General features: G+C 48.0%; 1 protein-coding gene across 7 annotated transcripts in view; it reads left to right on the top strand.

The window, feature by feature from the left end:
* FARP2 (FERM, ARH/RhoGEF and pleckstrin domain protein 2) overlaps positions 1-21,511 on the top strand; it is a 99,802-nt gene that overhangs the window by 52,043 nt on the left and 26,248 nt on the right. For all 7 annotated transcript variants that reach the window (XM_074316527.2, XM_074316539.2, XM_074316514.2 and 4 more), the window contains exons 8-13: positions 3,262-3,409; positions 8,129-8,224; positions 10,066-10,229; positions 10,568-10,636; positions 11,149-11,206; positions 13,556-13,808. In XM_074316527.2, the coding sequence (XP_074172628.2) occupies positions 3,262-3,409; positions 8,129-8,224; positions 10,066-10,229; positions 10,568-10,636; positions 11,149-11,206; positions 13,556-13,808 (788 nt within the window). The remainder of the gene's footprint in view (positions 1-3,261; positions 3,410-8,128; positions 8,225-10,065; positions 10,230-10,567; positions 10,637-11,148; positions 11,207-13,555; positions 13,809-21,511) is intronic.

Below are 21,511 nucleotides of genomic sequence, written 5' to 3' on the forward strand. Positions count from 1 at the left end.
AGGCAACAGTGCCCAATGGATAAATGGATCTGGGAGGTGGGAGGTCAAGTTGCGCAGAGGGTAAGCTCCCCTCGGGAGGAAGATGGAAGAGAGAGCGGGGCCCAGGGCAGACCCAGAGGACCACCCTGGGAGGATGTGTGGAGCAGGGGCCAACACAGAGGCCATGGGTCAAGGGAATGAGCAGCCAGAGAAAGGAGCATGGGGCCACGGACCGCAGGGGAGGCTTCAGGAAGCGGCCACCACCAGACAGCATGTCTGGGCTCAGCGACGTGACTGAGCCTGTAGGCCTCGGTGGCTTCAGGCAGATTCAGGGTGGACGCAGGCACCAGAACATTGAGAGTGAGGTGGGGAAATGGTGACGGGGAGTGGTGACACTGAAAAGCCTGCCTGTGGAGGGAACAAAGAGCTAGACCTTAGGGAAGGCTGGCGGTCTGTGCATGTGTGTGTTTATATGCATGTATGTGTTCGTGCGTGTGTCTTTGCCTGGTTGTGCCTGTGCAGTATGCATGTGCGTTCATATGCATGTGTGTGTGTGCATGTGTGTCCTTGTGTTTGTTCATATGTGTCGCAGTGTGGCTGCTGTGAAAACTCGAGGAAGCGGTGAGAGAAGTCAGTGATGAGCTTTCCACAGGAACCAAACTGGACTCTGTCCGAGCGAGCCACAGCGTCTCCGGGCTGGCTGGCTGTCTCCCGCTCGCGTGGTCCTGATGTGCTAACTTTGTCTTCCACAGTCATCGGAAATTTATTGTACATCTGTCATTTCTTTTCATCATTCTTTGTGTAGGTGTCTTCAAGACAGTACGTGCCTTCATTGAAATTGATGAATGGCTTCATAGCTTAGGCTTCTCTTCCTGACCCACTGGAAACACCCCGCGATCCCTGAGCAGGACAGTGCGGAAGGCATTTCTTGACTTTTACCACATTTCCTTTGGATCTTTGAGTTCGCAGAAAAAGATTCAAAAGCTGGTGTCTCGCTCCATCCGGCTGCTAGAACAGACATCACCAAGGGGGTGGATGCTTATAAACAACCAACATTTGTTCGTCACCACTTTGGAGGCCAGAAGTCCAAGATCAGGGCACTGGCAGATGTGGGTCTGGTAGGGGTCCGCTTCCTAGGTGCTAGCCAGCCGTCTTCTCACTGTCTCCTCACACAGCGGGAGGGGTGAGGTCTGTCTGGGGCCTTTGATAAGGGCACTAACCCCATTCATGAGTGCTCCAGCCGCTCACCTCCGAAGGCCTCACAGTGGGGATTAGGCTCAGCAGGGAACTTGGGGGGACAAACATTCCATCCGTAACATTCCACCCCATCACCCATAATTTATGTCCTTCTCACATGCATCTTACATTCATTTCACCCTGACAACCCACAAATCTTAAAGTCTCATTAAATCAGGTGCAGGTGAGACCCCAGGGGCCATTCGCCCTGAGGCTGTATTCCCTCCAGCCGGACCTATGAGACCAGACGAGTCATGTGCTTCCAGATACAGCGATGGGATGGACGTCCCATCCAAAGGGAGAAATGGGAGAAAAGGGGGATGGGTCCCTAGCAAGTCCAAACCTAACGGGACAAATGACATTAAACCTTCAGACCCGAGAATAATCCTCCTGGGCTTGATGCCCTGCTCTCCAGGCCCACTGGGGTGACAGTGTCACTCCAGGAGGCCCTGCAGCAGCTCTCTGTCGTGGCCCCACCCCCACCACAGCTCTCCCAGGCGGGAGTCCCCCTGCAGCTCCAGGCAGCCTGTCCTTTGGGACCTAGATGGACAGCCCTGCCCCATCGATCCCTGTACTCTGGCCTGTGATGGGAGGGGCGGCCTCCGGCTCCTTCTTCCTGTCCTGAGTTCCTGGAGATGGCTTGGCCACACTGATCTCCTCATCACACAGTCGCTGGGCCACACCCTTAGTGTTCTCCTTTTTTGCAATATGGGTAGGCTGAGAATTTTCCAGATACTTCAGTTCTACAGCCTTTGTGCTTAACAAGTCCGTCTTTCAGTCATTTCTCTCGTGTTTTACTCTAAGTCAGGAGGGGCCAGGCTGCACCTTCAATGTTTTGCTTAGAAATCTCTTCAGCTAAATAGCCAATTTCATTGTTCACCAGTTCTACCCTCCACACAACACTGGAGCACACACACGATTTGGCTCACTTTCTCCCCGCTTGTAACAAGGGTCACCTTCCTGCAGTTTCCAAGAACACCCCTCTTTCCCATGAGATGCTATTAGAGGGGCCTCACTGTCCACATTCCCACATCGCTCATGGTGGCTGAGGTGTCCTGTCCGTAAGAAGGTTGAGGCTTTCCCTGCACTGTCCTCTTTTCTCTCTTGGTCACCAGAACTGCCCTTACTGTTCCCAGTTCCAGCAGGCACCTCAGAGCCCTTCCAACTCCCTTACCCAGCCCCACAGTGTGGCCTCCAGCCCAGGGCTTCCTGAAAGCAGTTCTGTCCCACTGGTCTCCCTTCCAGTTGATGATTTATGAAAATGTAAGTTGGTAGTCAGGCATCTATGTCAAATCAGAGAATGGAAATTTTAGTCAAAGAATGGAGCTCACAGGAATGGCGTAACCCACACAGTTGTGTTATTCTGTAAAGGTCCAGAGCTCAGACATTTGGAAGTCAGAAGGAAAAGAGTTGTCAGCGGGTCATCACGAGTAGGGTTCAGGCCTGGGACGTGGGTGCTCCTCCGTCTGAGTGTCAGCCACCCGCCTAGAGGCTGGTGGGCGTGACGAGGCCATGTTCAAGTGCTGGGGGCACGACCGTGCACTTGGGAAACACTTGGCACACGGGGACCTGGACGTGGGTAAAAACTAGTTGCTCTGCTGGTGATTCTTTTGTTCAGTTTCATAATTTCCTTCACATAGAAGTGTATCCTTGATGGTTAGACTGTACATCATAAAAGTACTTTTTTAAAGGATTGAAATGGGTTCAGTGAGCTGCTAGTGTTACCTGTGTTATTTTCTCTGTTTAAATTTGCCTCCGCGTGTCATGTTTGCACACTTTCCCTGAGCGCCTAGTGAATGCAAAGCAAACACCCTACCCCGTGGGAATAGACTACAGAGCAGAAGGAAGGGGGCACGTGTCTCTGGTCTGTGTTGCGGTCTGTTGTGTTTGAAGTGGATCAAGTCACTGCGGACAATCGACCGCGGAGAAGCTAAGCCCTTTTGCTGGTTTCTTTAACCCTGTTTTTCTGATCACGTCAGTATACGTTTGGCTCTTTCAGAAACAGAGTTGTCTTCAGTGCTGTGATCATGCTGTCTTTTATCACAGGGGCCAGACGCCTGCTGAGTCCGATTTCCAGGTGCTCGAAGTTGCCCGAAAGTTGGAAATGTACGGCATCAGGTTTCACAAGGCTTCCGACAGGGAGGGAGCCAAGATTAACCTGGCGGTTTCCCACATGGGTGTCCTCGTGTTCCAGGTAGGCGGCGGGGAGCGTCAGCCGTGGGCGCTGCGGCCAGCTGGGGGTGCTTACCTACACTGGTAAATTCTTGTTCTGATGAATGAGGTCTTGGACTTGGAGCCTGACATGTCATCTGATCTGATCTCTCACCCAGCAGAGAAATTGTCTTGTCCTCCTCACTGTCCCAGAGCCCATTGCCCTCAGGGCACCTAGTCACATCCCACTGTCCCTTCTAATGTTGAACCAGCAATCGCCCCCTTGGAACCTGAAGCCGAGACTCTGGCCCTTTCTGGAGCAGTCTCCATGCCTCGGCTGGGCCTGCTGCTCTGTGAGGGCTCGCAGTGGGTCACGGGCGTCATTTAAGTGAATGAGACGGAACAGACTAGAAAATATCCGAGGTTGCTGCCTGTGGGAACGCTCAGTGTGGCCTCAGGGAATTTTGTATTAGTTGTGTTTGGATAAGGAGACAGTTACATAAATGGCCGCTGAGTTCTGTTTGCAGTTAAGTATGTGTGTATAGGGGTTTGTGGTGTCACCAGATCTGACAACTCCTGGAGCACAGGCTCCCCGACCTGCTTACCCATCCAGGTAACTGTCCACCTCCGGCTGTGACCCCTCGGGCGCTCTCCAGTCACTGGCCTGCGTAAATTGTGTGCCTCTTGTTGAATGCAGCGGTCTGAGGCCTGCTCCCGGGGAACCTGCACTGGCAGCTCTTCCCTCTGTGGCTCCTTTTCGCCTGTGGTCACCTGAATGGCTGGTCTTCAGGCTCCCTAATCAAGCACACTTGTTTTCTTTTTCTTTGCCTAGCCGTCAAATTGCAGTGTCCTGTCAAAAAAGAATTTAATTTTGAATTTAGAATGGTGATTGTGCTATGTGCTGTACTAAACGTGACAAGAGAAGAGTACATGCCATGGCAGAGGCCCTGCCTACTTTGGTGTCATTGTTCCTGCATTGCATGAGATGCCAGTCAAATGTCCACCTGAGTCCAGCTGTTGTCATGTTTCTCATAATTTATGGCTGGAGTGAGTTGTAAAAGCAAGGGCTTAGAGACTTCAAATTAGAGATAGCTGATTGGATTTATTTCGACCCCCTCAAGACTGCCACCAAAACAGCAGCAAATTATTTTTCTTTTCAAGTTTAAATCAGTAAGAACCAAGACTAGAAAAGGAAACCACAGAAGATGAAGAATATCACCAAAATTGTGGAAGTCAGGAAATAGGTGGATGGGTGGAAAAGACTGAAATGCAATGGCCTGCAGTGGGAAAGCTGGGGAGCAGGCCATGGTGTCCCCAGGAGCGGGGAGCGGCACTTCTGGCAGTGGGCAGGCTGGGACTGGAGACGGAAACCTGCGTTCGTCCCGAGGTCCATGTGAGGAATAATCTCAGCCCCTCCCGGCCCTGGCAGGGGGCAGGGGTCTTCCTCTCCAGAGTGCAGCTCAGAAGGTAGAGATGAGGTATCTCACTGAGCCCCCACTGGGGGTTCAGGGGAAAGCTTGCGGTCTGAATGGTGCCACAGTGCCCTGGAACGCTAGCAGGATGCCATCTGTGAGGCAGGAGGCTGCGCTCCGGAGAGTCTGACCAGCCTTCCAGAAACCCCACAGCTGCCAGCCACAGCTGCCAGCCAACATTGTAGAGCCTCCTCTCTGAAGGACTTGCAAACTTACAGATGGTAAAAATTAGGATGACACATAGACCCTCATGTGCCCTTTACCCAGATTCAGCTGTTACAGGCATTTTACTCCCTCTCTTCTCCATAATGCAAGCATGCACGAGCACATAGGCACACACATAACGCTCTTTCCTGAGTATTTGAAAGTATGTTGCTCCTGAGAAATGGGAACACTCCTTTATCAGACGTGTGAAACTTTTCCTCCTGTAACTTTTTATTCCAACCTCATTTGTAATAATAAAGTGTTGGTACTTAATCATGAAGAGGCTGGTTAAATAAACGATGGAGCATCCATATTAGGGAATGGACGACTGTACAAAGAATGCAGAGGCTCTCTATGTCCTCATGTGGGAGACAGTCTTTGAGATGTATTGTTACATGGAGAAAAGATTCAAAACTGTGTATGTAGTTTGCTTGTGGGGAAAAGAAGGAAAAGTGCACACACACCACATTGTTTGTTCCACTCAAAGTAAGTAGGTGGCACTGGTCGCCTCGAGGAAGGTGATGGTAGCTGGCCCGCTTCGGAAAGGGGTGAGAGGGAGACCTCACTATGGACTCATTTTGGTACCTGTAGAATGTAATGTATTAACTGTGTTACATTTTCCAAAAAGCCTCACAGACCTAAGAGAAAACCTTGCATCTTGAAACAAGAGCAGGACACGATCATAGGAACATAAGAGATCAAGAGTGCTTGTAGAAATGTGAGCACAAAATGGCAGTGTTGGCAGAGCGAGAATGTTTGAAAGGTGAAGTTGAAATCGCCACACAGCAGAATGAAAGATAAAGGACGAACAATGGGAGAGAAAAGTAAAGAAAATTCCAGGAGTGTTCGAGGTGGTCCAATATCCAGGAATTCTAAAGGCAGGAACCAAAAAGCAGCAGGGGAAGGTGTTAGACAGTGCATGAGACAAAAAATTCAGAACTTGAGACACGAACTTCCAGATTGAAAGTGCCTTTGTAATTTTTTGTTTTGAGCAAAAGGGAAACGAAAGGCAAGCAAACAGCTAGAAACAACTTTTTCGTTGCTATTTTGTTTGGAGTGTTTTGTTTGCGTTTTTTGGGTTTTTTTGTGTGTGTGGTTTTTTGGGGTGTTGTTTTTTTCTTTGAGACATCATTGAAAATCCTTCAAGATTTTACTTTGAGTAGAAATTAGAGTAATTTAGTGTTTGGGTCATATTTGGGATCTAGGATGCTCAATTCTCTGTTAGACCCTGACATGTATATCTTGGCTTTGAGGACATCTCTTAAATCAGGACTCTTTTAAATTGAGATATAATTCACATACCATAAAATTCACCATTTTAAAGTATACATTTGGTTCTTTTTAGTATATTCACATAATTGTGCAACCATCACCACTGTCTCATTCCAGAACTTTTTAATCACCTCCCCTCCCCACATGCAGCCATCGGCAGCCCCTGACCAACCTCTCGTTCGCTTTCTGTCTTTCTGGATTTCCTCTGCACGTTTCACATGGGCCCATATAGTACGTGGCCTTTTGTGCCTGGCTCTTTCCTTGTTTTCAGAGTCGGTCCATGTTGTGCCATGTCTCAGTGCCTCATTCTTTTTATGGCTGCAATTTGCTTTTTTTTCAGTTCCTCTGAAGGGAAGACATTCCTTACCTGCTGTCCCCATCTCGAGTTTGCACCAGGGAATCAAGAGTAGAAGAGAAAATGCCAGAAAAGTATTTCAGTACATTTAAAGTTTTCATGTTGAAATAATTTCGAGCTTACAGAAGAGTTACAAGTGCAGTACAAAGAGCTCCTTCACCCGAGACCCTCCCCACCCCCGTCCAGATTTTACCAGTTACCCCATCTTGTTTACTGCAAAAGATCCGATCTAGCATCAAACAGTGTGCCCAACCATCATGTCTCCCTAGTCTCTTTAGCCAGGAACTTGCTTCCTCCTCTCCTTCGTTCTCATGACCTGGATGTTTTGGAAGGTTACAGGCCGGTCATTTTCTAGAACTGACCTTGACATTGGCTTGTCCAGTACTTGTTTATGATCAGACCCTGGCCGAGCTCCTCGGGAGGGCGCATCACAGAAGTGCTGATATGCCTGGTACGGCCTGTGACATGCCCCATGGTGTCCGTCTGGCCCGCTGCTGGTGATATCAACATGGACCTTCTCTACTGCAAAAAAAAGTTACTTTTTATTCTTTGCAGCTAATAAACATTTTGCGGAGAGAGACTTTGAAACTATATCAATATCAGCACCTCCATCCCACTGTTTCCTGGTTGGATTAAAATGATGGCTGCCAAATGATGACTACCAAATGATGACTTTGTAAATTCCCTTCTTTGTGCTCCTAGAAGGGTCTTCTCCCCGTCTGTTTAGTTTCTTTATATCACTGTGGACGCGTTGATTTATATTATAATCGTATACTTGGCAATGTGTTGTCATTTAGTTTGATCTTTAGATTGTCCCACATTTGGCCACTGGGAATCCTTTCAAGCTGGCTCCTGTGTCCTTATGACATGTGCCCCCTCATTTTTGGAGCATTTGTTCACTTTCTTACACAGCAGAAGATTCTGGGTTCTTTTTGTACTTTGCCTGCTTCACCCTGGAAGACGAAGGGCCCTGGTCTTGTTAGTGGAGAGTAGCAGTTAGAAACCCAGAGCCATGTACTACGTGAGCCCATCGCTGTTGGGGTGTGAGGCACTCACATCATTCGTTCTGTCAGCACCCAGGCCCCTTCTAGCTTTCCTTCTTTCCTTTCAGGAAACTTAGCTCTGGGAAAGCAGCCCTGCCCAGCCTCTACCTTGGCCCTTCCTGACCACCCTCCTTGCAGCGGTGAACTTCAAAAATGTTTAATACTAACGTTGATTAACAATAATTTGTAATAAAGCCTTAGCGAAGAAATCAAGTTCTCTTTCTAAGACAGATAGATTAGTATAAGTAGTGACATTTTAATTCAGAATCATTCCAAATATAATTGTAAAATACCACATGGGTTGTTGTGCTGTCTGGCAAGGATGTAATTTAAACATTCTCTAGTTTATGAGAAATTGTGTGTGCCTCTATCTAGATTACAAATGTGTTCCTAAGTGTCCATCTCTTGAATTTCAGAGCACCACCAAAATTAATACCTTCAACTGGTCCAGGGTCCGCAAACTCAGCTTCAAGAGGAAAAGATTTCTGATCAAACTCCACCCAGAGGTCCATGTAAGTATTATTTTGAGCACTTGTTAAATTAGAATTTGCTCTGCTGAGATATTGAGTGATGTAATTACTTGACACATTGCTTCCGCATAATGCACACAGGAATTTAAGGGCAAGTTCGAGTTGGGACCTAGCCGGCCCAGCAGGTCTCCCCTTGAGGGTGTAGCAGCAAGGGGGTTCAGATTGGCAAGTCTGGGGCGGCCCTGAGAATGTGCCTGTCTGACAGGCCCCCAGGGGCTACTGAGACTACTGGCTCATTGCAGCCTCTTTGTTCTCCAGGTAAGGAAGCTGCACTGAAAGTGTCAGCTGGGATCCAAAGCCGGACAACAAGTCAGTGGAGAGCTTCTGTCCAGGGAGAGCTGAGGGGCGTTCCCCATATTCCCATGTCTCTTTGATTCAGAAATTGACCCTCTACTAGCTCTAATTCAGGGGTGTACAAACGTTTTTCAACGTTTTTTACCAAGGGCCACATGCGGTAAAATATACAAAGAGCCGGGCCACTCACTCGAAGTGAAGTACGTATTGCCTCACCTGGTTTATTTAAGTAAGCTAAATATATTTTTGGAATTTGCTGCAAGCCAATTAAAAATGGATTGCGGGCGCAGTTGGCCCGCGGGCCGCAGTTTGGACACCCCTGCTCTAATTGAAGGAGCCTTGATTTTCAGAAAATAAATACTCCTTTCTTTTGAGATTATCAGTCAGTAAAATAATATTTGCATATGAATTTATGGAAATGAGTTAAAATGGAAAAAGGTAAATGTCTATGCAATCCGATAGTTGGGGAAAAGCCAGTACTTCATACTATTCAGAGATGTTCAAATTGTCACATTTCCAATGTACAAAGGAAGTTAAGAAATAAAGTAGACGTAGCCGACCCACAGTGGTTGGGGGGATGGGGCAGCGTGAAAGCTAAAGGAGGCCACTTTGGCTCAGGCACTGAGTGGAGGGAGATAAGAGCGGGGACCAACCCAGAAGAAAGGTTTGACCTAAGCTTCTAAAGGCACTGATTAGCAAGGGCCTTTGCCGAAGGCCTGAAAGGATGGCTTCTTTGTTTGCTATTCAAATGTCTCTCCTGGGGATGAAAGGAAAGTGCAAGAAATGCCAAAACATACAAAATGCCAGTAAGGCTGCTTTTTTCTCTGTAAGTAAAATACTGTTTCGGACAGTTACTCTGTAAGATGTGGAAAGAAGAGAATCGCTGCCCAAAGCAGGTATTAATTGGAATAGCCTAACATTTTAAAATTCAGAGCTGTGTCTGTAGCTGCAGTTGCAAAGTTATATTTTATACCCCTAAACACTTAGGTTTTTAAGACTAATTACAGGAGCCACAGTATTCTAGTCATTCTGGAAAGTACTTGGCAAATACATATCAGAAGGTTAAAACTCTGCCTGGTTCCTGAGTTCAGTGTAACATTTCTGGGACTTCGTGCTAAGGAATAACCCTGAGAGGTAATGTGGTAGTTTCTTCACGGTGATGTTTGTGCGCTTGAAAAACTGCGTGTCCTAAACGTTCAACGCATCCCAAAACCCCACAGGAAAACGGTACCGTAATGGCAGACAAGTGTATGTACTGGCGTGGAAGGGCGTTGGAGTCAGCTAGGTGTCAGCAGGTGTGTGACTGCTCACGACTGCAATTTTCTGGTAGTTTTATAATGAATGTGTACATAGTGTTTTTCTTCTCTTAAACATAAATGGAACCAGAAGTCTATATATATATATATATATATACAATTTTCCAAAAAAACATTTTCCTAATTTTTAACCTTGGAATAGCCTGTTGTCTGACCTGCTTCCTAGATTTTATTCTTGAATTAGTTACTTGAACCTTTGTATTTTGTTTCTAGGGACCTTACCAGGACACACTGGAATTCTTGTTGGGTAGTAGAGATGAATGTAAGAACTTCTGGAAGATTTGTGTGGAGTATCACACCTTTTTTAGACTTTTTGATCAACCTAAGCCAAAAGCTAAAGCCGTCTTCTTCAGCAGGGGCTCCTCCTTCCGATACAGGTGGGGCCACGCCACACGGCTCCCGTGCCTTGTGGAGCTGACAACAGAAATGTCTCTAGTCACCAAAAAGGGTTGCCAGACATTTCAGAGAATTATGTACAGAAGGCAGCTATTGGAAAACTGGAGAAAGCATAGCAGATAAAATAGTGGGGAAAATAGGCTAAATAAAAACTTTGTTTGGAAAAGCAGTTATGCTTATTACAGAGCATAACTTTAAAATATGTATGTAAACTTACGAGAGAGGAGGGACTAGACCTGTTGTCCTTTGCCTTTGTGAAAAATTAATGCTGTGAATTACTGTTAATTCTTTTCTTTAAAATCTGAACCTGTATTCACAGTGGAAGAACTCAGAAACAACTGGTAGATTGTGTCAAAGTCGGTGGGATGAAAAGAACCCCATATGAAAGGTGAGCTCTGTGGAGTCTTTGTGATTTAAAGTGTGTGCCTTTAAAATTAATGTTTTAAGTGTTTTTAACCTTCATTTGAATAAGATTCATTTCAAATACATAAACATGTATTTTGACACGTGAGTTCTGTTTCTTTTATTATTTTAAGATAATGGATGTGTAATATCTTTATACAGAAACAGATATTACTGTCAGTTTCTAGTCTGTATAGCTTAGTTTACACAGAATGTTTTACATAATATGGTAAACTTCGAATCTGAAAGTTCACGTTTCTTTGCACGTGGAATTTTTCCTTCAGTGTTGGGGGATGGCTTTACCTTTTCTGGGACATCTGTGTTTTATTTGAACCATTGTTTTCTTGTCCTGCTCATTTCTAGTTAGATGCCTCATGGCATGTTACCAGTCTTAACCTTGTTTTTATGTGAGATCTTATGAGCACAGCACATGCTGCTTTAAAAACAGGAATCGGGAGAGGAAGGCATGGTGGCTCACAACTTGTTCTCTGTTTGCAGAAGACAAAGCAAGACTCGGATGACTGTCCGTACTCTGACTGCTGACTTGCCAAAGCAGGTTAGTCCCTCTGGTTGAAACAGACACGATATCAATCACCTGTACTTTTGCGGAAAATAGTCTTGCCGTGTTGTAACAGGAGCCCTAAAGCTGTGTCGTTTGCTCAGCAGTTCTAGTCCTAGGAGTCCTAAGTAAGGGGAAAGCTCTGTGCAGAGAGGTGTGTCTGTAACTGGTCGCTGCAGACGCCCCGCGCAGACGCCCCGCGCAGCCACATCTGTGCTGGATGACTTCACCAGTGCAGAGTTGCGTGTGTCCATTTCATGGACAACTCGAGAGCCATGGAGAGTCTTGTTTGGGAAGAACAGTGTGACCAGGGACACATGCAGAATATGTCACTAAGAAAAACTAGCAGGTTGCAAAGTGGCCTGTGGAAATTGAGTCTCATTTTTATTTAAAGAGACAAATAGGTATACAGAGCAAACAAGCTAGAGGAGTAAACCTCACAATGACCAAGTGATAGGGCTCCAGTCACTATTTTTTCTGGTCACTGTCAGCAGTTTTTACTTTTCTCTTTGTGCTTTTCATTTATTTGAGTTTCCTGCAGTGGACATACACTGCCTTTTGTTGTCAGGAAAACAACTGAGTGAATATTGTTTTCATAAGAACGTGAAACAGTGTTAAATGCCACTTAGGGAAATGATTGACTTAAGTTGGCTTCCCTAAGTGGCCTTTTTTGCTACTTAAGGGTGGAAACCAGGACACAATTTATATCTCTATGTGTTTGGCATGATTACAACTGTATTAAAACAAAGAATACAACACAGGCACACACAAACACTTCATAGAAAATCATTTGTTCACAGTGTCCCAAAATGTGGTACCAACAGTTCTGTGCCATTGTAAGGGAGATAAGTGACCCCCCTGTGTTTCAGATCTACTTCCCTTTAATTGCTTCCTATTTCCATATTAACTTCCACATGTAAGCATATTTTTAGGTAGAACCTTGCTCTTTCTGTGGAATAACATAACTGTTTCCTCATGCAGCTATATAGTTTTATATTTATAATTTTTATTTCTGCACAGTTAATTTTTGTTGACAATTTGTCATTTATTCCATTACAGTATTTCCAGAAGCAACAGTTGTACCTCATGTATTAAAGTGCATGTGTCCCAAACACTTTTTTTTTTCCTTGAGTCTTTTAGATAAAAATATTTTTTAACTCTTTTAGGTATGTTTCCTATTTAGGAAGTCCTTGTTAAGTCAATTGAAATTAAAATTATTTTTATTTCTTTAACAAAGTTCAAATTCATGAATAGTCTAAAATAGTGCAAATAGTCTAAAAATTATATCTAAGCTTTTCGTTCTCTGATACTATCTTTTAAAAGCCACAAGAGAATATTGACTATGGTTGAATGGTTAAGAAAAAGTGATATTACGACGTGTGAAAGCATTAGTCTTATGGGCTGTGACCTGCTGTGTTATTGTTCCTAAGAGGTTAGATGCTGGGCCTTCTTCTACCGTTGCATCCGTTTGTGTTGTGCTGTTCCCTGCGCACAAAGTTGCTGTCTGGTTATATTTTGGTCTAACCACCCTTTTGATGTTGTGTGTGTACACGGGGTATCGGGCTTCCTGGAAGCATGACTGTGCTTCAGTGACGTGTGAAAAGTGATATAACCAATAGAGAGGGCTCACTGCGAGTCATCGCGTGTGGGACTGTGGGTGAAGACGTGGTGCAGGGCGCCCATCGGGTAGCGAGTAACACAGTGGCTACTTGGTCTCTGGCTGCTGCCCCTTTGGTACTGGGGCCACTCCAGTGCCTCCAAGACGCCTCGGGCTCCCGTGCCACCGGCACTGGCCAGGAACAGCGCTGGCAGAGGTGCTTGGCCTCGTTGCTGATGTGACTGCGCTGCCGCGCTGCGTCCCTAGCGGTGATCCTATGACAGATGAGTGCCAGGGGCCGCAAAACCCTGCGTGTCTCCCTGTCAGCACTTTGCTTTTAGGATCTGCAAGCTGAATGGATGGCTCACTTCTCTCTAGCTGCCTGTTACCCCTCGGGGAAACGTTCCCTTGGGGAAACGATGACTGACGGGATGGATGCCCAGGAGACATGACTACATGTGTCTGGTTTGTAGTGATGGAAATTTTCTATGCTGCACACGTTTGCTTCCATACGAGAGAGAACTGCAATTATAAGGGATTATAGGCGGATGGTCCTGGGTCCTTTTGGAAGCCTGTCGGCATTACAGGTCTTCAATTCTAACAGGGAAGTCTGATCAGTTGCCTTCTCTGTAGAAGTTGTGATACAAATGTGTGGCTGTACTACTTAGGGCCCAGTTAGCTTTGCAACTTTCTGATGGTAATGTGTGAAATTATGTTCCCATTTTTCTTTTCTTGATTTTGATCCCCAGAGCATCTCATTCACCGAGGGCATGAGGACTTTTTCGTCCCCATCTTCAACAAACGCCTCCTTCTGCTCGGTCCCTGCCTCCCCTCTGACCCCTCCCGGCCTGCCCGATATCAAGGACAGCAGCAGCTCCGTAATGGGGCCCCAGGCTCCCCACGTCAAGAGGCCGGCAGCAGAGAGGAACAGCGGCGCGCTGGAAGGCCCCGATGCGACACAGGCCCCGGCCACCGGGCACCCTGCGCTCCGGCCTTGTCAAGGTGTTGGGTTTTGTCGTGTTGTGAGGAGTGGCAGCCCCAGCTATCCTGCGGGCCACGCTGGCACCGCCTTAGGCTTAGGTGCAGGGGAGGCTGGCAGGGAGTGCAGAGCTGCTGGGAGAAATGACCGTGGGGAGGGCAACTTGACTGTGGGCTCACCCCGCTCCAAAGGGGAGCAACCATGTGGCTGGCTGGGAAGTGGGGGGATCCCTGTTTTCACATTGACAAACGCCCAGCTGCAGGTGTCCGAGGAGTTCATAGATGATGATCCGGCAGACATCTCTTTCTTTGCCGGGGGCTCCGAGGCGTTCTCTTTCCCGTACCGCAGTTTGGCCCCGCAGGCCCCTTTGTGTGGCTGCCCAGGCTCTGCCCGGTCCAGCCCCGACAGGTACTCCACGGAGGCAGCGCCCGTGCACGGGGAGCACGCCTTTGAATTTGAGGAGGAGCATGGCTTTGGCAGCGACGTGCACCCCTCAGACACGTCGGAGTTGTTTGAGGTGAAGGCACAGGCCAGCCTCATGCACAGCCTGCTCAGCCCGTCCGAGAGCAGCTCCCTCAGGAACAACCGGTCCGAGAGCAGCTCCCTCAGCAACCTCCCGCTGCCCGGTTCGTCTGTGCGCACACCCAGCTCCGCCGAGCAGTCCGAGGCCAGCTCCATGGCCAACTTCCCTGCCCGCTCGCTGCGCTCCGAGGCCAGCTCAGCCTTCCAGTTCTCTGACCTCGTGGACCAGTTAGAGCAGCTCAGCTACCCGCCCACAGCAGCCGAGGACTCCAGCGGCTCTGACACCGACTCCTGGGGCTCCGAGTCCGAGGTCCCCCTAGACATGAGCCTTTTGTTCAGCGGCCCATTTGCGCAGACAAGTGGGGAGAGAGTCATTTTCAACTTGCAGAGTAACATACAGGATCTGAGTCAGGGGAACAGATAGATGGAAACCTGGCTCCTTTACAGGAGGGCTCCACCTGCTCCGTGTGGTGAGAGCTCAGATTGTCGGCATCAGGTGTCAGAGCAGCTGTGCCCACCACTAGGTATCCTTTCTCTTCCTAATCCTCTGATTGAGTTTTCTGTTCCGAATGTCATGATTGACACTGTCACTCGGAATGATGTTTGAAACGATGCATCCAGTTTAAATAGATGAGTATCTCTGGCTGTCTTCCTGGGAGCTGATGGGTTGGTCTTTGTAGCTTCATTGTGTGGCATGTGCTTCCATCCAACTAGAAGCTACCGCCGGCCACTCTGCGTGCCACACAGGTCTCATCCGTGTTGGTATTTAATGGAATGTGTGTAGTCTGCCTGTTGATGCTGCTTTTTAAGATGAGGCGTGCGGCCACCATGGCTTGGTGGGGGGAGGTTTGTTTGATTGTACGACAGCCACGCACAGTCTCGAATGAGCCGGATTTCGTGAGGGCGCAGAGGCTGCAGCCTCCCTTGTGTGGTCTTCAGCTGCACGCAGCGGGGTCCCTGCGACTGCCCTGGGGGGCACAGTGCCAAAGGCATCGTCCCATTAATGACTTAAGACCCAGAAATAGTGTTGTGTTTCAAAAGCAGGTTTGGAGGGGCATTGGTTTAAAACGCAACTGAACAGTTAGCTTACTGGGGGCTATAATTCCTATCTGGTTGCAGGAAAAGCAGAGCCAGACTCCGGTCAACCTGAGAGTCGCAGTGTGAGCTAGCACAGAGAGCCGTCTCCTTTGGGCTCCTGGAGCAGGTTTTTCACTAGAGAAGACTAAGCACCGGGGACCCCCGAATGGCAAGGGCTTGCGCTATCCTTAGGAATGTTTCCTGTAGGCCCGGTGCCGTGGGACACAAAGTCACTAGCCGAGGCAGTGGCACAGGCCGCACAAGCAGCCAGGGGAGGTGGCCGCACAGGCAGCCCGCGGTGGTGCAGCCTACCCCCCTGCAGAGGGGAGCTGGTGCTCATAGGGCCTGCGGACACGAGGGGGCCGCTGGCATGCAGCCCAGCGCCCAGCACACCAGCCCTGGACAGACATGCATTCTTCAGGTCCACGCCTTGGGCTTCGTCTTTGGGTTTTTGTCGTTGATCCCTTCTGGTCTGACCTAGTAGAGCAATGCCATGTTTGACGGTTAACTTTCTTCCCAGATGTCCCAGGGTGACTTTAAGCCTCCCGCCTATGCTCCCGGGTGGCACACTCCGCCTGCCGGGATGGTTTTGCTGTGTATGCCCGGGGCCCCTTGGAGCTGCCCTAGGCCTCTTGGGAGGGTCAGTCGGTACCAGCAGGGGTTTGGCTAAGTGTGTTGGGGAGGTTCCCATGTTTGTAGCTGCCTTAAACCCACACACAGCCTCACCACACCCTGGTCGGCAGGGCGGGTGCCGGGAGAGTGTGCAGCTGTCGTTTGTCCCGCCTGCGTCCCTCAGACCCACTGTCTACACGAGGAAGGCACTGGGTAGGGTTTGGCTGATGATGTGACTGATAGTAAGCGTGATATCATTCAAGTCGCATGTTAGGGACATTTTGTCACTCGAAAAGCAAACCTTGGATGGGTGTGGTGAAGAGCAGTCACCATGTTACGTGTAGAATGCTTTTCCTGGACCTCAGTAGTCATGTCATGGCCGCTCTCTCCTTCCTCTGCTGTGCCTAATGGTGCTCTGAATGAACCAAGTTGTCCCTTGTCGCTTTTATATTGGGTGTTTTAAGGGAACCCACCCTAGTGTCTGGGTGGTGGCTTTTAGCCACCTCCGCTGCCAGGCTGGGGTGACCACTCCCTGGTGCACCAGGGCTGCCGGTTGGTGGGGACACGCCCGTCACACTCTTGTCCCGGAGATCTGACCTCTTCCCGGGCCTTCCTGTAAAAGGGTTTGGTTTGTTTCTTCAGTGAAACTTTATTTTCGGGAGATGATTGTTTGGCTCTTTGTTTAGAAAGGTTTCCAAATATACAAAAGCGGAAAGCAGAAAAAGGAGTAGAACAAACGAACCCGCCTCCCCACACAGGGTCTCTAATGCTTGACCACACTGGTGCCCTCCACCGTTTCTTCTCTGTGCTTTGTTGCTGTGGGATGTTTTTGGTTTTTTTTCATTCAAATTTTCCGGGTGACAATGGTTAACAAAACTACATAGGTTTCAAATGTGCATTTCTATAATACGTCATCTATATGTTGCATTCTGTGTTCACCACCCAGAGCCAGTTCTCCTTCCATCACCATATATTTGACCCCCTTTACCCTCTTCTACCACCACCACCCCCTTACCCTCTGGTAACCACCAAACTCTTGTCTGTGTCTATGAGTTTTTGTTTTTTTATTTGCTTGTCTTGTTCCTTTGTTGCCTTCAGTTTTATATCCCACATGAGTGAAGTCATATGGTTCTCGACTTTTTCTGTCTGACTGATTTCACTGTAGGATTTTAAAGTGGGTCCCTGACACGCTGACCACCTTCCTCAGAATTTCTGCATGTATTGACACATAAGGACACCTTCTTCCATAACTCATGCAGACAGCATCGCACAGAATCAGTAATCCCTCAGTATCTCCTAATAGCCAGGATGTACTTAAGTTCACCCAGTTGTCTGAAGTGCCCTTCCCGCTTGCTTTGTTCAAGTGGGGATCCAGACACCATCCGCTTGCTGCATGTGGTGAGAGCTCTTAGGTGCCCTGTCATTTAGAAGAGCCCCTCTCATGCCATGACTTGTAGAAGAAGCCAGTGGTCCTGCCTCGAGTCCCACAGTCTGGCCGCCCCGCAGGCCTCTGCACTCCTGGAGGCTGGACCTGGCACTGCACTGACCGCTCGCCCCTCGTTCACAGCAGCCACATTCCCACAGCCCCCTGTGGCTGGCCCCTCCGTGTGGGACAGCACAACTCTAGGGCGAGCCCAGCGCCCCAGACACTGTGGACGCTGTTGGTGAAGGAGTTCTTTTCAGACTCAGGTTTAGCTTTGGCGAAATCGGGGGACATTTTTTAAGTTCTTTCCCAGCATGCTCATGATGTTTTTCAGTTTATACTTTTTCCTTTATAGTGAAATCATTTCTTTAAAAATCAGTTGTGGCTTTTTTTGGAGTTACTGCTCAGGGCTCCCCCTTTCACTTTTGAGTGGGTTGTAACCTTCCACCCAGAGGAAATTTTTTAGAAACCAAGGGAAAGTGAGCCCAAAGGACCACATTGCCTCTTCACATCTCTAGTGACATTGTTCCACTTTGTCTTAGTAGAGATGGTTTATAGTAAATGTTCAAATATCCAGAACAGTTCAGATCGAGGCCTCTGGGCCCTGAGCCAGCCTTCGGCCTTTCTTCCGTTTGCTGATGGCTACTGATGCTGAAAGCACTTGTGTTATGCAGTGACACCACCTGGGGGGGGGGGGGCGGGGGGAGCAGATACCTGATTGTAGGACAGTTGTGCAAACTTGAATGAAACACGAGACTTGTAACCACACTTCTTACATTGGCAGCCAATTTGCTGAGAGTGTGGAGTTGAAAAGTGCCTGCTAAGTGTTGACAGTTTTCTCTCTTATTCTGTCGATCTCTTTAGCGAGACCCAGGGCCTTCTCCAGACGGACAGGGCCGTCTGGGTGTGTTGGGGTGGCAGCTGACAGTAGTCCTGCAGTCCCCACCCTGCAGGGCCCCCAGCAGCAGTGCTTCTTGTCCCCCTTAAGTCCACCTCTAACGAAACACTCTGATTTGGGGCCAATGTTTGTTTTTGTTAGTTATCAAGTCTGTTTTTTATATTTAAGTTTCCATGTGCAGGTACTATACATAAGCCAGGATATGAATATTAAGCCTAACAACAGTACAGTTTCATGTCACTAAGACTGACACTAAAATAGGTAATGGTGTGTGCTATGTAACTTTTTAAATCATTTGGCCTTTTTTTGTATTACAAAGGAATTCTCCAAGTGTGGAATTACATTAGGAGTCCCTTTTCCACTGGACACACATTTGAAAGTAGTAGTGATGATAAAAGGTGGGCAATAAAAATAGTACACCAAAAACAGTTCAGTGTGAAAAACTTAAGCCTGTTGGTTATGTCATTCCCATTGTTGTCATTTTGCAAAGTCTTTTTTAATTGCTTCAGTGTACAAGAATATTACGATTCCTCCACTGTCTGCTGCCCTGAACGAGTAGCTGTAAGCGTCACGCATGCAGTGGTTGTGAGCATGTACACACGCGTAGTACACGAGCTCTGTCCCTGTGTGTTATGTGTGTGACATTTGATGCCAAGTCTATGTCTTCACAGAACGGTTATCCCCTCCTGGTTCATGGGACTTAAACAAAGAAAGCCATTGTTAGAACAGTTAATTCACAGATGAAAATGTTAATATCCGCCCAGGCACTTACAATTGAGGATTTTAGTGTCTTCTCAAGGCCATGGAGTCTTACTCAGCTGGGGTTTTACTTGGCCCTTGTCCTGAAGGTACATAGTTTGTCACAGCTAGCTGCAGTGCGCTGGTCACTGTCGGCCCCTCTCGTCACATAGTAGCCATGCCTGCCGTGTCCTTAGGTGCTATCTTTTGCATGAAAGCATCTACATTTCCCTGGGAAATGAAGAGAAAGGGAACTGGCATTTCATTATGCATTTGAACTTGTTCATTTTTTAGAGACATTATGTTGCCTGGTTTGTGGTACTTATAAAGCTTGTTTTCCATTGAAATTGCCATTTATAAATTTGCATATATGTACTAATTCAGAATTTTTTAATTGTTTATTCAATAAAATAAGGAAATATTTGCTATGAGTTTTTAAATGGGCTTTTTAGCTTTCTTTCCCTCTACTTGCTTACAGTTTCCATTTACACAATTAAAGACTATTTTGCACGTTAAAATGAATCCTGAAACAGCTCCATATTTTTACATCCTCCTTGTTGTCTCCCGCTTCATAGGCTTCTTTCTGAGCAACAAACAGGCACCATGATGCGATTGTCTATTTCGGACGTGGATGGTGACATCCCTTGAAGGCCAGCGAGGGGTGGGGGGGCTGGCGCCTCGCTTTTCTCAGCGCCTTGCTTGGCTCTCTTCCAGTGCTTTCTGCTCAGGCCAGCATGCACAGGTGGGGCTAGCGCGCGGGCCGTGGGCCGTGCACCCACCTGAGGCACCGCTGGCCGAGGCTGCGCTGTTGCCGACGGTGGGATGAACCGCCTGGTCCCTGGGCTTGTCCTGTGCACAGAACACATGCTGTTGGCTTCTTAATTCTGAAATGAGAACATCGTTGCCCTCTTTCCCCATCGGCCAGAACCACCAGTAAAATCCGGGACCCAAAGTACAGCCGCTGCTCAGATTCTGGACGAGTCTTACTCCAGCTCTGAACCTGAGTTTCCCACTCGGCCAGCGCACATTTTCTGCTGCCGCCACAGAGCCATCTGCGTGTCCCCAGCCCCACTCAGGTCATCGATCAGAGGTGGGTGCTGCCCCCACCGCCTGGGCAGCAGCCTCCGCGAACCTGGAGAGAACAGGCTCCTCAGAGCAGCACAGACACTTGGGTGGTGGGTACTGGTCTCCTCCCTAGGTTTCGGGACACCTGGCACCCAGCGTGGCTGGGGGCGGGAGGCGCCTATGCTGTCACACACTAGAGCAGCGCTGGTGGCAGTGGCCTTCCACCTGTCAGCACAAATTCCCCAGAGCCCTGAGTGGGCGGTAAGTTCCTTCCCACATCAGGCCGGCCCTACTCCTTGGCCGAGGCCACCACTGCCCAGTGGTCACACTCGGGGGTGAAGTGGTGACATAAATGAGCAGATCCTCGAGGAGGCACCTCAGTGATAAATCCAGATTTCAATAAACTGTTCCAGAGCACTTCTCCTTAGACCCATAGGTTGACCTGTTAGGAGGGTAAGAATTGTACGGCCTTCGGAGGGCATTTCTTTCCTAATGAATGTCACCTACAGACTTCGCAGTTTTGAATAATTGGTTTGGGGGACCTTGCCATTATCGCTCCAGTAGTTCAGAGGATCCGTAAGTCACAGCCTCTCAAAGTTTTACACAAAATGTGTCATTTATTAGAACAAAGACTCAGGGCTCCCTAGACTGCCATGCATATACACAGAGGAGACCGCAACCTAGACAAATGGCCCAAAGTGTCACTGTATCGTATGTTGGGGCACCTATTTTTATTAACAAGGAAAGAGTCTTGATTATTTAGAACAAAAGAAAAAACTCTGAAAAATGTTTCTTGGGAGTACTGTGTGTGTTGATGTCACCCTCTGAACTTCAAGTCACCACAGCCACGTGTACCGCGTGTGCCCTGTGTGCCACGCACCTGCTCCAAGCTTCCTGGGAGTTGCCTTGTGTAGGCCTCGGCCCTATGGAAAGGCCATGCCACCTGTCAGGTTGCCACCTGCTGTTTTGTGGCTGGGGAAGAGGAGCAGGGAGGTGACCTGCAGGGAACACACAGTAAGACATGAACTGGGAGTGGGGCATTTTTGTACCTCCCACTGTTGTTTTTGAGCCAGATTTTGTGTCAAGTGACTCATGACATTCTAGTGCAAAAGTGGAGCCAGAAATAGTTCTCTGCCAACTCATCAAAGTCACACTTATTTATTTACCTGGATTCTTTCGACAATTCAGCCTTTTCCTCTTTTTAGGGGATTAATGAGCCATTGTTCAAGCTAAAGGAGTTTCTAGATCTTACGCCTCCTGCTATCATGTTAACCTTCAAAATTAACCTTGAATCTTCCAAACTGCAGCTGATTCTTCCTCCACTGTGAGACAAGAATGTACTGTTTATTGTAGAGAGCTGAAGAAGAGAATTTAAAGGTGTAAAATGAAAG

Source organism: Rhinolophus sinicus, chromosome 17 (genome assembly GCF_057876585.1).
Source record: "Rhinolophus sinicus isolate RSI-liver-muscle chromosome 17, RSI-T2T, whole genome shotgun sequence".
NCBI lineage: Eukaryota > Metazoa > Chordata > Mammalia > Chiroptera > Rhinolophidae > Rhinolophus > Rhinolophus sinicus.